Source organism: Bradysia coprophila, unplaced genomic scaffold, assembly GCF_014529535.1.
Source record: "Bradysia coprophila strain Holo2 unplaced genomic scaffold, BU_Bcop_v1 contig_70, whole genome shotgun sequence".
In the NCBI taxonomy this organism is placed as follows: domain Eukaryota; kingdom Metazoa; phylum Arthropoda; class Insecta; order Diptera; family Sciaridae; genus Bradysia; species Bradysia coprophila.
The window spans coordinates 5,284,816-5,302,282 of NW_023503941.1; the positions used below are offsets into that span (position 1 = coordinate 5,284,816).

Below are 17,467 nucleotides of genomic sequence, written 5' to 3' on the forward strand. Positions count from 1 at the left end.
GACAGTAGAGGCAGCACCGGTTGCACAAGTTGTTCGAATTGCACAAATTGTCAAAATTGCAACAATTGTACCGGTTCCACTGGTTGTACCAGCTGCACAGACTGTAAGGACTCTACAGGTAGCACCGGATGCAGAAGTTGTACGAATTGCAGTAATTGTCGTAATTGCAACAATTGTCAAGGTTGTAGAGATTGTGATAGTTGCACAGATTGCCGAGACAGTGGAGGCAGCAGTGGTTGCACAAGTTGTTCGAATTGCACAAATTGTCGTAATTGTAACAATTGTACCGGTTGTACAGACTGTGATAGTTGTACAGATTGCAGAGACAGTGGAGGCAGTAGTGGTTGCACAAGTTGTTCGAATTGCACCAATTGTCAAAATTGCAATAACTGCAGAGGCTGCTCAAACTGTGCAAGTTCCACAGACTGTACCGATTGCAGTAATTGTAGCGGATGTAGAAGTTGCTCGAATTGTACATCCTGTACAAATTGCAACAATGTTCGTAATTGTACCAGTTTGGCAAGCACCACAGACAGAACTTGCTAAGAAGATATCGTTCTCGTTCACCGTAGTATCATTAGAAGAACAATTTACTTGTTTAAAAAGATATTTGTATTACACTTACGACTACAAATATTGCGAAACTAACGAAAAACGTTTATTATTCACAATCTCTACTCCTTTTAGTAGCTGATAACTGATACCGTTGATTGTCCTAAATTTTCATTCGATAAACATCAAGAAATAGTCCCAAACACACCAATTTATTGTCCGAAAAACGGTTTACTATTAAGATACATTCATTTTCTACACAAATAGTTATTTGTTTACCAAGGTGAGAAAATAGGAATTTACAATTTCTTCACGAGGAGAACACATAATTTTTCATCCATGCGTGGCGTGAATAGTCGTTTTTATCCACGAAACAAACACATTAGTTTGCTTCAAGACTTACAAAAGCAAAACAAAGTGACAGTTGCAAAGAGAAAAGGAAAACTCTTTTACATACTACATACGTCGAAACTATTTTCCATTACAAATTAATTAATTTCAAATCCATTACATAACTCGGGATAAAAATGAAAAGTCTCGATTTCATGTGTTTATTGTTCTCGGCTATGCCTCAGATCAAGAAAATTCCCACGAAAACTCTACTTTTCACCCTGGTCATGTAAAGTGCTATTTCAGCCCACGTTGCAAACAAGAATGGAGAAAATACCAATTTTCTCACCAGAACTGACATCAGAGAAAGAATAGAGCGTCAACAAAACAACATATTCCCACTGAATTTGATCGAAGAAAATAGGTCATTCACGCCGAAGAATTTTTTGTTTTTGTTCCCTTTTGCGTTTTAAAAGAACGTATTTTTAGTCCCTGAAACATGTAGACTTTTCGAAGGCCAAAATCAACGAAAAAAACCTTTTGGTTACAAACGAATCTCGTGTGTATAAAATCGGCAAATCTGTTACTTATTTCGAAGTGACTATTTTCACTCGGGTGCAAATAGATAGTCTTTGTTACTGTATTAGCACCCTGGCCAAAAACAACATGTTACATAACAGGAAAATTGATTCTTCCTTCCAGTTGACAACAACGTCAAATTGATTCTTCACAACGCTGGCGAGAAATTAGTCATTTTCTCACCTCAGCCGAAACTTGGGGAGTCTTTGTTGTGAAAAACGTTGCGTTGACCTTGGGGAAAAAGTTGGAAATTTCATTTCTCTGGTGACAACACAATCGAAGTGAAGTTTCCAGATTTTAATACCTCGGTGGACAAATAACTATTTCATGCGTGCGGTGTGATTAACCTCATTTTCTCCCCTAAATCTCCCCATGAGAAAATTGCATTTTGTTGACGATTGGTCAAATGAAATTTTCTTATTTGAACTGTCACTTCTTTTGTATTGGGTCTTATCAACCGGAAAATCTCTCGTTACCGTCCAGTAGGAAATGTTTCAGTCGCTCTTGAAAATTCAAAACACGATTGGGGTTCAATTTGCAAAATATATTTTTATGAAACCAATAACCGATGCAAAATAATTAAATTAAATAGACACAACGCTGCAGTCGTTGTGAGAGGGACGAAAACCTCGAAACTTTTGATGAAAATTTGTTCACTTTAACTCGTCCAAGGCGCCCAATGAACGTCTAGTAAAGTTTGAAATGTTCCAATGAGTTGCCTGCACTCAAGAAAAGCCTATCTGGCGTGGATGGAGCACCCATTTCAAACCAATCTGTAATTCCCGCATCTTTTCGAGCTGATTCCAATGCATGGCGTAATGCAAAAATCACGACAATCGACATGCATAGCGGTGGTTCGCCAGTTGCTGTTTAAGAGAAGAAAAAAATTATTTATTTTTTGAATCTTTTGGCCGTTGATACCGTTAACGCTTCACGCCCATCATCTTCCCATTCTTTTCTGTTTTACTGACAGAAGAGACAAACTTGACACTCAAAGATTGATCAGAGAACATCAACGTTCAGACGGCTGTGCTTCGCTTACCTTTCGAACGTAAAACTCCAGCCGCATTGGAACTGTTATGCAAAAATGTTACGCGAAAATCGACAGGAATATCCTTTGCACCCGGCGGTTTGTATGTCCACGTTCGATTCGTCAACAACTCTCCCTTTTCCGTACCATAAACCACACTCTCCGTCAGCCAATAACCGATGCCCATGACAAATGCTCCTTCCACCTGACCCACATCGATGCCAGGACTCATCGATTCGCCCGTATCTTCCAAGATATCGACGCGAGTCAATTTCAGATTGCCGGTCAAAATGTCCACTTCGACTTCGGCACAACTGCATCCCCAAATGGTGTACTCGGTCACCTCATTTTTGTCGAATATCGATTTGCAGCTCAGATCGACCAGTTTGTCGTAGCACGCTTGGGTCAGAACATTCCATTTCGGGTCGCCGAGTTCGTCGCGTACCGGTTTCATGCGTTCGAGCAGTGTTTCGCAAGCCTTTTTCACGGCCATGCAAAGGGCCTCGCTGTGGAGAAGAAATTATTTTTTAAAGAGATGTTGTGTGGTTGTAGGCTGCTGTGGGTAGCACAATTCAAAAACAACAAAAATTTGCTTTGTGGTCTGAGTTGCACAACGTCCGCCTGAATCGGAATCAAAGAAAATTTCGTTGCGACTCAGAACACTGAGCAAAAGGGACAGGTGAGGTAAACAAAATTTTGGATTCAAACCTGGTCATTGATCCGCCCGTGCAGAACGAATTCGCTCCCACAACATTGTCCATTCGCTTAACGCTGACGTAACTCAACGGAATGTTCAAGCAATGGGCTACCACTTGAGCCACTTTCGTATTTATTCCCTGACCGCATTCGACTCCACCATGCGCTACCGCTACTGTACCGTCTTCCGGATAGATTGCAACAATAGCTGGATACATCCCGAAATAGGGTTGCGGATATTCCATTGGCACGAAGGCGATTCCGCGCTTACGCCAGCGATTGTTCCGATTGAATTCCTCAATCTTCTGCTTGCGCTCGTCGAAATCTACATGCGAGGTGTGAGATAAATGACTTTGTCATACGACAGACTCCGAATACACGGTCTTACCAATGCTCTTCAAAAAGTCCGGAAGCATCGTTCTCATCTTGTGATTCTCTGGCATATTAGCCATGCGCACCGACAACGTATCTTTTCCGGTGACTCGGGCAATATGCTCCATGATGTTTTCGATCATCGCCAATCCTTCGGTGGTACCTGGTGCCCGACAATATGTATTACTTGGTGCATCGGTGAGCGTAGCACTACATTGAACGTCCCACGTATCGGGTACGTAGACATTTTTCACGTGATTGATGGTGTTGAATACCGGACCGTCGTTCATATTCGAACCGAAATCTTGCGCAAAATTGTTGACCATCTTCAGGATACGGCCGTCATCGTCGACATCGACATCGTATTCGTTCAGCAATGGGAAACGTTTGCCCATGACTTCCATGTTCGCTTCCAACGTCATAACGAAGCGAACCGGACGATTTGTGTGTTTACAGGCAATGGCAGCAGCACAGGCTACATGCGTGGCCCTTGTTCCCTTGCAACCGTAAGCACCACCGAGTCGACGAAGGCCCATGTTCACTTGATTGTTCGGTATGTTGAGACAGCGTGACACGGCAATTTGCACCTTGTGCACCCACTGAGTCGACGAAATCACTTCAATGCCATCTTCGGCTGGAATGCATACGCACGTTTGCGGTTCCATTGTATAGTGGTACTGAGTGCCGATGTCAAATGTTCCGGCCACTTTTTTCGGATTTTTGTCGCTCAGATCGGTGACGACAGTCGGTGCAATCTTGAGGTATGGTATCGGATGGTATCGTTCCGTTGCCTTTTTGTAGTGGGCATCGTGAAGTGAAGTGATGATCGGCTGTTTGACTTCCGGTTTCTTGTACGTGAGTTTGACCTTTTTCGCTGCTCGGTTGGCCAATGCGAAAGTGCTGGCCAATATTACTCCAACCGGCTGACCATTGTACAGGACGGGATTTTCTTTACTGAGGAAAATCTGTTCCACATTGCCCGAACCAAATACGGCGACCACAGCGGCTGGCATGAAATTGTTTTCGCCTGGTATGTCGCTGGCTGAGAAGAAAAATTCAACTCCGGGAAGAGACTGTAAAAATGGATCGCACGCTCAGTCAAATGAAGAGACAAAAGAAAAATCTGAAAATTACCAGAGCGTCCGATGCATCGATGCTTTCAACAAACGAATGAATTTCCGTTGCCTGCACAAATGCTGCCCAAAGTTCGCCATCCATGGGCTTGATATCGTTGATGTACTGCAGTTCACCGGAGCATTGAATCAGACCCTCGTATTTGGGCACTTTTTCGGTCAACGGATACCGTTCCTTGAACGTATCAAACGATTGCGTTCCCGACGAAATGGCACGGTCGACGATCGAGCCACCCAGAACGTACTTTTTGCCCACCAAATCCGTCGGACATGTATTCAACACGAACTTGTAGAACAGTGCGGCCGCCAGATTCTTTCGATATTCGGGACTGGCATCAGGCAACACCCAATCGGGACTCATTTCGGTTGTTAAACTCCGCAGGGCACTCTGCAGTACGTCATTTTCGTACAGCTTCTTTCCGACGAGCAACTTTTCGGTTTTGCTGGCATGCACGAATTCTGGAGCTATTCCACCGAAGCAGATGCGAGCGTTGTTGACGAGGCCATTCTTGAACTCAAATAGGAAGCCAGCGTTCACATAGGCGTGCGAATTTTGGGCACGGGGCATGACCTGCAATTAGTTACAGCATTGGCTGTAGAGGATCGACGACTTTGTGTTCGAAATGGTTCGTTACCTTGTACGACCGGAAGCTGTACGTTGTCGGATCGAGCTTCGGCAGAATGACATTCAATATGAGTTTCTTGGTCATGTCCAGGTGAACATACTCGGCCACCGAAACGACTTTCGTTTTAGGCTTGATACGACAGGTACTAAGACCACTTGCGATGGTCATTTTCGCTCCGGCTGCCTCTAAAATAATGAACATGTCCGAGGGAAACTCCACATTTCCGTGCTTGATGCTCAAATTGCCAGCTATTGTTCCAGCCTGTCGATACCAAGTCAATTTCAGGTTGACTCTTTAAACCATTACAAGCGAACGAACTTACATTCCTCACTGGCACATTGGCAATCAGATCGATGTGATCGACCAAATGCTTGCAATACTCGAATCCAACTTGACTCGATGCCTTCGTTAGGATTTCCATCGTTTCAGTCAGGCTAACATTTGCGCCCAAGACCAATTCCGATCCGTTAATGGCATGTGAACGGAGTGCTTCTACACCGGTGATGTCAATGAAATACTTTAGATTCTCATTGCGACGATAGACGCCTGTATGTAGGTGGAGGGTGGTTAGAAGCATGTTGAGGAATGGAATGATTCTTTCGTGTACAAACCATGTGCAGTGTTCCCTGCCACAAACATGTACGGTTCGTTGCCAGCATTCTCAAGAACGTTAAAGATCTCAGCGATGTTTGAGGCTTTGTGCCAACGCCTCCCGTCGTCGAATACCATGCTTAAAGGACCCTTTGCTTTGTGACAAAGTCCAGCGCATGGTGAGCCCGTTTTGGGACAGGTTTTGGTCAGATCCTCAATGTCCTGCAAGGGACCGAATCAGTACTTTCTCACGAGCAAATTCAAACATTTTTGTGCCGGGATATGTCCCAACTTCGCCCCCTTATACCAGACATTCATTTTCATTCGAATACGTACCATGCAAGCCTCGATCAAAGCTTTATCCGCATCGTAGGCGAAAGACTTGAAAGCATCCAATATCGGTCGGTATCCGGTGCAACGGCATATGTTACCTCCGAACGAATTTTCGACTTCTTCCATTGAAACCTTGCCGTTTTTCGATTGAAGCAAACTGTACATGTTCATGACCATTCCCGGCGAACAGTATCTGCACAACAGATCCGTTGATTCGCATCAAAAATTCCAAAAAAAAATTGTTTTTGTTATCTGTCCTTACCCGCACTGCGTTCCATTCAAATGGGCCAATCTCTTCTGGATAGTATGGTAGCCCGTTTGGCGATTGCCAACACCTTCAACGGTTGTGATTTCCAATCCATGACAGGAGAACACCGAGGTAAGGCACTGGATGTGAAGGAAAACAAAATTCCGTGAGACTTTACTGCTGCGAACTAAAAGCAGTCTGCAACGGTGATCTTACCGAATTCACTGCCCACACTTTCTCCTCTTTTGTTACGGGATGAATTCCTTTAACGCTAACGATACACGCACCGCAGCCACCTTCGGAACACATAAACTTGGTTCCGCTCAATTGAGCTTTCGTTCGGATGAACGTGTTTAAGCTCGTATCAACAGCCACGGTATTGGCATTTACTAGAAAAAGGTAAGTTTGCTTAAAACCACGACGTTGAGTGCGATGGCGGTTACACAATCTCTAGGTTGTAAATCCTAGCATTGACTTCGGTTCAATTGAAATTTGTTTAGATTTTCACAAACGTTTTCGTATTTAAAAAGTTGTCTGTTGGCCACCCTAATTCACGTTATCCACACACATCAGTTGTGCAGGTCACCCAAAAAAAAACCACCTACATACACTGTTGAAGAAGAGTTGATACTTTTACCGGAAGCCGGTAACTTTGTCTCCAGGTAACCTATATAGGTTACATTATCTAACGCAGCTGTCTTTTTTATGTGTGCCGCTACAGATGCGGCAGATATTGTGGATTACCTGGATAAAAACTTTAGCTCCACATAGCGACACAAAAGACCTAATTCAAATTTTCCTTTTGTTATACTGTCAAATCTGACAGAAGAACAAAAGAAAAATTTGAATTGGGTCTTTTCCGCGTCGGTTTGTAACTACAGAAAGTTACCAGTTACAGTTGAAATTTTCAAATCTTTTTTGTCGCTGCAGGCTGTGCCAGATTTTTGTTCATTGAATACTCACTTTGATACGGCTTGCCGTTTATCGTAAAGAAAACGTCCATTCTGAAAGAAAAGAAATTTATTTTTTCGTCACTGTCATACGATAAGTGGTGTATTGGAATGTGAACTGGTTCTGGTGCTGGAAAGGAACTGGTTCTGAAAGAATGAATTTTCATCCACATGAGCATTAAGACACTCTCATCTATTCTACCGTACAACGCATCAAAACCTTAAGTGTCCATTCCACTCAACAAAAAGTACTCCGTGAGAGAGCCGTGAGAGAGCGAGCTGTCAAATAAACAAAGAAAAAATTGAAAAAAATCAATTTTGCCTCTCACACAGAGTACTTTTTTGGTAAGAGGAAACTAAGCATTAAAGAGGCGAATTTGTGAGAGAAAATATTTGAAATTCTCTCACAAAATCGTCTCTCTAAAGTTTTTATGCGTTGTACGGTAGATTGCAGGGAAATGTACATCAAACTGCCCCCAATACTTATTTACATTTCCCTTGGAGTCCGGCGTGGCGTGCATTGGGTTACGTTGTAATCTACAATTTTTCGTAGACACAAAACATAGTCCACACCATCCACGCGTTTAGTGGTATGCTTTGTAGCGCTGCATAAAAAGCGGTCGAATCCGATATTTTGAATTTTTGTATGGGAATTCACATTCAAACGTTGATACCTCCGTTGTTTTTGACGAATAAGAGCCAGATTTTCTAGATTTGCATCTTTTATGGAGTTTTATCGGTTGGCATACTCATTTGTGTGAAATGTTGAGTAAAAATTCAAAATATCGGATTCGACCGCTTTTTTATGCAGCGCTACAAACCATCTCACTAAACGCGTGGATTCCGTAAGGCCAAAAAAAACACGAACAATTTAGCGTGGCCACGATGGACAATTATGCTGCATTTTCCATTCTTTAAGCTGAAAACACACGAGCAATTTTGCGTCGATAAGATCGACAATTACGCATCGTTTCAATTGTAATCCGATTTGTAGCATACGTTAAGCAGTGAAAATTGTCGATCACGACCAATCAAGGCCAATTATTTGTAAATGACTAAAAATTATCGAAATTTACTGAATTCTTCGGTAATTTTCAGTGAATCTACCAACAATAGGCCCTTCGACCAAACTAAATTCTTTGTTGTCTTGCGGTTAGGAAATTGAGTCTTTACTTACTCGTTCAAAATTCGCATTGTCTGGTCGCAAGACAATGAAGTGCCGTACTGTCTTGCTAGGAAAATTCTTGGTTGAGGTTTGTGGGATGCATTCCTAGCCTTCAGCTCGAAAAACAATCTTCCCACACACCTCAACAAAAGAATATCCCAGCAAGACAGTAATGTACCATAAACTTTGGACAAGGACTGAAAACACTCGAGCGTGTTGATGGGATCGACAGTTATGCTGCCTTTTCCATTGTAATCCGATATTGACCACACGCAAAACAATGGCAAACACAGTAAAATTGTCGATCACAAAATTGTTCGTGTTTTCGACCTAACTGTTGCAATCACACTGACGTGGGACATATTGTCGGAAATCGATGTTTTGACAATTGAAACTTGCGTGGGATATTGTCGTCGTACTGATACAGACTTGTGTACAAGTAGAAGCAGGATCATTGTTGGATTTTTATCAATTTTCGTTCGAAATAATTGTTACAAATCAAATCAAAATACATCAACGAGATGCCGTAGAGAACCGAAAGCATAACGACATTTTTTGCATGCATAATGTTAGTTTGCTACTGATTATGAATCATCAACAGCGAGTGACAATTGAATTTCATTAGCGAAAACTTAAGGCCAGTTCATACTCGCATACATTTTTGCGATATATGCGACCATGAACTGGCCTTAAGCAAATTAAGAGGGAAAAAAATTTGAAAATTTCTCATCGAAGATTTATATGATACAAGATGACTTGGCAGTTTTTTTAACACAAAAAATTACACTCAAACAATCCCATACAAGCATACAAGCATTGAGTATTAGATGTTTTGCTCGCCAATGTGCAGGCCTACAAAAGATTTACGGTCGTACATACATTAGGGTGTTCTAAAAAAACAGTTTTCGAGAAATGAATTGGAATGAATTGTCAAAGGCAGTGAAGTTTCAGCATGAATTTGCTTCAACTGTTTTTCACCTGTGTAGCTACACAAAGCCACGTAAAGACTTGAAGCCACGTGAAGCCACGTAATTCAAATACTTCTTTTGTTCTCCTGTCAAGTTTGACAGTTTGTTGGTTGTTGATCACAATTGTTTACGTATTCGTCTCATGTATTTGTATTTGTAAGCCTACTTATGCATTTAGGTTTCTTGTCAAATCGACTGCTCATATCGGGTTCTCCGATCCGCTGAATGATTTCAATCACAAATCATATACACACTGAAGTTAACGCAAACGCTCAACGGATCACAAGCAATATGGAACCCAAATTTCGGGAGAATATAAGACTTGTCATGTGATGTTTGGCGTAATAATGTTGTTGGAATTGCGTTGGTTAGTATTGATCAATTTTACATTCAATTTCAAAACATTTCGTGACATTTTAACGCACGATTTTTGACATTTCGTATTTCGCATTTTGTCCAACTGTCAGTTGAAAATATTTAAAATTTTGGCGGACTTATGGAGTGAGTTGAGTTTTGGCATGTGTTGCAATCTAACAAATAGATTTCGACTTGTGACCAACGTTATAATTCGGGCCGAAACTGGGGTTTCATGAGTTTTTTGTGGATTTGCACTATCTTCAGTGTTCACATACTTTGCAAAGAATGTTCTGGCAATGTTATCACTAGCACCGAAGCTAACGGTGACGTAAGATAAATAGTGTGCCAAAATCATATCAAGTTGGCTATTCTGCTTCGGTGCTAGAGGTAACATTGGTTTTGGTCAAAAATGCAGTGTCATTACCGTCATAACGATTCCCCAATCGAAATTTGGGACACCCTAATCGTATATGGTGTCAGAATTACGCAATCGTTAACTGCGTCGCTTCGTGTTTGTATTGAAATTCTAGACTCACGATGACTGACGATATGATTTTATCTTATCGTTTGACATGAAGAATGAAATCAAATTGTGAAATTTGGTGTTTGCAATAATAACAAAGAATTTTTGTTGAGTTTGCGATTTTAGCACAGCCGAAAAAACATCAGTCAACATTGCACAAAATTATCGCAACATTTTGATTTCGCTATTAGCGAAACAGTTGAAAAAATCGAAGCTTATGGTCTGAGTCTGATCTACGTAGACGAAAGATAAAAAGATCCGTCGAATATGCCTGGTTCAATTTGGGTCTTTTTTAGTTCCTACATGTGAACGTATCCGGGACCCAGTAATTTAGAATTATCTCACCCAAAAGCCCTCGAATTATCGCAAAAATTTTTGAATTTTTCGGCGCATTTTATCGAACTGTCAATCATCAGGCATTGATATATCGAATTTAGTCGGACCATTCCCAGTTTGTTCACAACATTTATTGATGGATTAGCCGCTAAGTAACGGAAGGAATAAATTGCGTTGTCATTGTAATTACGTTGTTTATGGAGAGAAAGATCCGCCTACATTCTCACAACTGAACCCCAAGACGATTTAATTACTCCGCTTCTCAGAGAAGCCTTCTCTTCACATTCGATGTCTATCTAAATGAATTCAATTGAAGAAAATAAAAAAAAATTCTCACTTGCACCGTGCTGATCAATGAATTGGTTACTCGTAGACGCCTTTACAACAATAATAATATACCGGCAACAATACACTTGAACAATAATGCTCCTCTAATCACTTCCAATTCTCAATGTCAGTTTTAATTTGAAATTCGTTTTTTTCTTGTTCTGCCTTTAGCTGTTTTATGAGTTTATATATCTACTGAAGCTGTCGAGAATCTGATTTATAACACAAAATTGTATATATTCAAAACTGCACTTCAGCGATCTATTCACTACGACGAACTTGCCGTGAGTGATTCGTTCATTCGATTTTTTAGACATTTATTGTATAACCAATTTCATTGCTGTTGTGTTACCTTATATCTCTCCGATTCCATTATCTCAATTATTATACGAAACGTAATGTGTTAGTGTTCTATCTGCTGACATAATATGGTTAGACTCGAAATTTAAGAGTCACGGATGTGTTGCTGAAAAGCATACATTTGGACGCTTTTAAATCATGTCCAGGCGTTTGCGTAGCGATCGTGACGCAAGTCCAATTACAAGAGAAAATCTCTTCTGAAACGAAGAAGAACCAGAAGAATCACTATTCCGGAATACGTTTGTTCCCAAAATTCTGAAACATCAGGCAATGAAGGCTGAAATTCTTCGCACCACGATAACCTGGTAGATATTTGTTTAGTCGGACAGAAGCGGTCATAATGATCAGTGAAAAAAGAGACTTGCCACGGGAGTGAATTTTTAGGGATACTAATAAACGACCGATAAAAAATAATAAATGACCGATAAATACGGTACCGATAGAAAATAATAAATGATCGATAGACAAATTCACAAGTACCGATGAAAATATTCAAAACTACCGATAACTTTTTACCGATAAAAAGTACTAAAGTACCGATAAACTGGTCGTTTTATCGATCATTTATCATTTACTATCGGTAGTTTATTACTTTCTATCGGTAGTTTATTACTTTTTATCGGTAATTCATTATTTTCTATCTGTAGTTTATTATCAGTCAAAAAACCCCTAAAGGGTAAATGTGACGCAAAATAACTGATATCATTGTGCGCCGTACGCAAAAGTTTTATCAACAAAAAATTGACACAAAAAATTTTAGAAAGAAAATTTTACAAAAAGAAGTTTGCGTCACAAGTAGCAGATGATTCAGTTTTCTTCCGTTTAAATTTTTTCAGTACATTTTTTAACTATTTCCCTAACAATAGGTTCCTCAACATCTGCACTTGTAACGCAAACTTCTTTTTGTAAAATTTTCTATCAGTGCGTCACCCTCTTCGATATCAGTTATTTTGTAAGTAAGATAAAGGACTTGCGTCACATTTACCCTTTAGGGGTTTTTTGACTGATATCACCTCTTTTGTAAGTATGTCATTTCGACAACATCAAAAGTCTGAGTCCCAAAATCTAGAAACCAATCTAGGAATACTTAGGTCGAAAATAACCCAAATACATCGGAAAAACAGGCGGAAATTAAGAATTGCCAGAGGAATCATCTGTCATCCCAAAATTTAGTAACCAACCTTGGAACACCTCACTCATGTCGAAAATATCCCGAATCCATAAAAAATCCGATGGAAGTTAGGAAGTGATAGAGGAATCAGCTGTCATCCCAAAATTTAGGAATCAACCTTGGAACACCTCTAGCTCCCAAAAACGCTTGCGTACCCCCATTTTTCCACAGTTTTCCGATCGAAAACAACAATTGACCATTAACGTTAAGTATTATAAACTGCCGATAGAAAAAAATAAAAGTACTGATAGAAAATTATGAATTACCGATAGAAAATAATGAGCTGCCAATAGAAAATAATGAACTACCGATAGAAAGTAATAAACTACCGATAGAAAATAATGAATGATCGATAGAACGACCAGTTTATCGGTACTTTAGTACTTTTTATCGGTAAAAAGTTATCGGTAGTTTAAAATATTTGTATCGGTACTTGTGAATTTCGCTATCGGTAATTTATTATTTTTTATCGGTAGCGAGTTTATCGGTCATTTATTGTTTTTTATCGGTAGTTTTGAATTAATTTATCGGTCAAATATAATATCCCAATTTTTAGCTTATCATCCTAAGGAATAGAGCTGTTAATCCAATACGGAAGCGAGATATCAGGAATTTCTTGTAGGAACTACATTCCGAAGGTTGAATGGCGAAAAAAGTTTTCCTCCTCCATCGCTCCCAACTGCAGAATTCTGGGATTGTGTGTAATATTGACTGTTTCCTTTGGGTTCTTTTCTGAACTTTTGTGATTATTGAGGTGATAGAAGGTTGGTTCCTACAATTCCAACAATCCCATTGGTCCACTATCTTTGCAGTTCTATAACTTCAGGATTATGAGGGATTTTACAGAAATTTTAGGTTCATTTCTGGACTCTTGGGATTATTGAATGAAGTAATAGTGTGTTGGTTCCTGTATTTCCATAACATCATAGGGTCCACCATCTTGTCAGTTCTAAAAAAATATATTTTGACGATTTTTAAGATTTTTTTCGGTTGTCTTCTAGACTTTTAAGATTATTGAGGTGACAGTCAGTTGCTTCCTACACAGTTGAACATTAAAAAAAAAAAAAAACAAAAAGAAACAATGCGTCAGCTACGACGATATTAGTTATTTTGGAAGTACGCGTCACATTTTACTCTTTCAAGGGTTTACAGTGAGAGGCAGTGAAATTTCAGCATGAATTTGCTTCATCTGTTTTTCAGCTGATCCACATATACAATCAAAACTGTTTCTACTTATTTATACGGTTAAAGCTGTTTTACGCACGCGCGTGATAGTGGTAAGACCATATAATTCCCTTGACTGAAAGTCAGGGTCTTACACCAGAAAATACCGAAATATGTGGGTAACAAAAAGGTTCACTGTGATTGAAAATGTATGAAAAATCACCGATTTCGTCACATGCCCAGCCTCTAACTGGTAAACATCTCTTGTTAGTGAACTGCCAACAACTTGATAGTTGACTGACAAATTTAATGTGTCTACTACCAAAGAAAGATGTTTTTTACTCAATGTCTTACGACAAAAAAATGCCTGCTATCAAATGAGCACAATATGATTGAAAAGTGGAGGAAAAACGTTAAATGTAACCATCATTCTTTGTAGGCAATAAGTCATTCTCAACTGATTTCTGATTTTTTTTTTAAATTCATTATTCCAACAATCAAACAAAATATTTTACAACTCCCATACGAGTGTGAAGTTTACGGCCAGAGCGAAGCGAGGGCCATAATTCTCACGAGTCATGATATTTTATGGGATATTATATTCGACCGATAGAAAAATTCAATTTTACATCTTCAGTAAATCAGTAAAAAGTATTTGAAGCTGGTACAGTCTAAATGGAATTTTATTAATTCCAACCCAAATCCATTTTCCTATCAGTAAAAAGTAAAAAAATGTCTTTCCTTCACACTTTGTCGATTTTGGAAATATAAAGCAAAGGCGGTTCGTTCCTAGGGAATTCATCCTTTTACAAAATGTAACGAGAAGGCGTTTTGTTCGTTCCTAGGGAATTCATCCTTTTATAAAATGTAACTTAAAGACGTTTTGTCAATTCTTCACTTTTGTCGTTTTCTGAATCGACGAAAAAAATTGACAAAAGTGAAGAAACGACAAAAAAAATTAAATTAATTTCTCGGTCGTTTATTAGACAGTTTGCGCAAATGACGTATAAGTTATACGTCGACTCATAAATATGAACTTATAAGTTATATGTAAGTCAGTTATAAGTAAGGGGGTTATAAGTCATAAGTTATAAGTCGACTACTTATAAGGTCAAATTTATAAGTGCTTAAGTTTATACGTGAAACCATTAAACGTCAGAGGTTTATACGTCATACGTCTCTAAGGTCCATAAGTGTTCACGATTAAACCATATAGAATAGTTAAGTACGAAAAAAGAATAGATGTGCTGGGTTGATGGCTGTCACTTTTTCCATACAAAAATATTGCAAAAGTGAACGATCGTAATTAAAAGTGAGCAGGCGTAATATTTTTGTATGGAAAAAGTGACAGCACATCTATTCTTTTTTCGTACTTAGAGTCAAACCACATCGAAACTTTCTGTCGTGAAGCGACAGTTTTGACATTGACATTTTTAACGTTGTCATTTTTGACATCTGAAAAATTTCGTCATAACCTCAATTGAAAACGTGAACTGTACACAAAACTTGTCTTTAAAAAATTAATTTTTAACAATATTACAGTGTTATAGTAGCCTTATTGTAACATTTACGATAATACTGTAATATTATTCAAAATTAATTGTTTAAAGACAAGTTTTGTGTTCAGTTCACGTTTTCAATTGAGGTTATGACGAAATTTTTCAAATGTCAAAAATGACAACGTCAAAAATGTCAATGTCAAAACTGTCACTTCATGACAGAAAGTTTCGATGTGGTTTGACTCTTAACTATTCTATGAATGAAATATTATGTATGATATACACGCAGCAGGCAATGATTTATAGACATCTTCGTTGCTCTATTAAGTTAAAAAAAAGTGACATAATTCTATTACCTTTTCATTAGTTATATTCGCTCCAGTCAAAGGTGTACACTTTAAGCCTGGTTATTAGGACCTGACATATTGCCTTAGTACACCTAGCTTTCAAATCAAAAGGAAAAGCCATTTTCTGACAATAACCTTAAGAATGGATGAAAAATGGGAAAATTTACTGGTAATTGTGGGTCATAATTTATGATTATTTGTTGTTTGATCTTGTTTTCTGTTAGTAAATATCCTGACATCATTGTGCAATCGAAACATAATATTGTCAAAAAATTATTGGATTTTGAGAAATATCCTAAAACGGAAAGCAAACGTAATTGCATATTACCGAGACTCCTCTAGGAATGTTTGGCATTTTTCCGTTTCCGCAAAGATGATATAATACCACAAAGTTGTGTCATTACTTATGGACTTATCACCTATAGACGTATGACGTATAAACCTCTGACTTTTAACAGTTTGACGTATAAACTTAAGCACTTATAAATTTGACTTTATAAGAGTAGTCGATAATATATTTTATTGCCTGCCCCATGCGAAAATTGACTATTACACGGCTGTTTACCCCCTGCGAAAGTGATCCATTACACTAGGGATATTTGGGGTTTATTTCGAATTGACAGTTCTTTTAAGTAAATTTGGCTTACTTTCACTTTATCTTTTTGTTGAATGAATCTATAAAGAATATAAGAAGTGTCGCTAAAATAACAAATTTTTGGTAAAAATATTTACCGATGAACACAGTTATTTGAGAAAAACTTGTTGCGCAAGTAATCTGGTTACAACACACTTTTAGAAGAATTCGCAAGACAGAATTGTCGGCCATATTTATTGATGTTCCGAAGTAACACTTTATGGCCACACATTTCGTTGTATTTTCCACTTGTAACACTAATTGCTTTTGCTCATAGTACAAACACTACATTTTGTTGCACATTTTTTGGAAAACATTAACAAGGACTAACAAAATATAATTGCACAAACAATGCGTCTTCATCGATACTAACTGCGAAAAACTATTCAGTGTCAACATGTCACCAACGCAATTGTAACTACTGTTGCGACAATACTAATGTAACACGAGTGCTGTTTTCGGGATCAATTTTTTAGGAGACGTGTAGCGTGTGAGCCGATTTCGTCAGCACACTAGATTTGTTTGTAAACGTTTTATCGGAAGAACAGATTTATTTTTGTTTTGTTGGTTTTGGTTTATTGAGATACTGAATTTATGTAGAATTTCTGCAGATCAGCCGTGTAATAGTCAATTTTCGCATGAGCAGTCAATAAACCAGAATACGTTGGATGCTGCGACGTAATTCATTAACTCTGACACAATTTTGTGAAACTCGCATACTCACTCGTGTGTTTTTGAGCAACGTGCTTCGTAACAGATAATTTCGACAAGTGTAGTTGTATACCTCGCCTTCGGCTCGGATATACAAACTCTACACTGGTCGAAATTAGCTGTTACGAAGCTTGTTGCTCAAAAACACACTCGTGAGTTCGCTCGTATCACAAAATTGTGTCCTTGTGTAATGAATTACTTTCGCAGCATCCAACGTAATCTACTATTATCGCATACGCGATGTGATTCCCCGAAAAAATTATTCACCTAGGATATATAAACAAACATTATACTTCTGTAAATTGTCAAAGTGTCATTCGCATATATGGTTGTCTCGTTTTCGCTTATGCGATAAAAAAGAATATGCACGTATGACAAGCCGTCTCGGCAAGCCTTGTCATACGTGCATAATATTTAATAAAGACGTGCAAACAGTTTTGATTGTTTGTGTGGATCAACTGAAAAA

At 38.7% G+C, this 17,467-nt stretch overlaps 1 protein-coding gene across 1 annotated transcript; it reads right to left on the reverse strand.

Annotated features, from left to right (window-relative positions):
• Positions 1–1,990: 1,990 nt before the first annotated feature.
• LOC119083861 (xanthine dehydrogenase-like) lies at positions 1,991–17,158 on the reverse strand. The gene is made up of 15 exons (XM_037193660.1): positions 17,148–17,158; positions 13,352–13,357; positions 11,126–11,154; positions 7,453–7,493; positions 6,706–6,878; positions 6,505–6,629; positions 6,246–6,435; positions 5,930–6,131; positions 5,641–5,864; positions 5,328–5,579; positions 4,694–5,263; positions 3,576–4,632; positions 3,200–3,512; positions 2,504–2,997; positions 1,991–2,327 (listed from the first exon to the last, which is right to left on the reverse strand). The coding sequence occupies exons 4-15, from the start codon at positions 7,490–7,492 to the stop codon at positions 2,149–2,151; spliced, it is 3,819 nt and encodes a 1,272-aa protein (XP_037049555.1). The 5' UTR covers position 7,493; positions 11,126–11,154; positions 13,352–13,357; positions 17,148–17,158; the 3' UTR covers positions 1,991–2,148.
• Between the last annotated feature and the right edge of the window lie 309 nt (positions 17,159–17,467).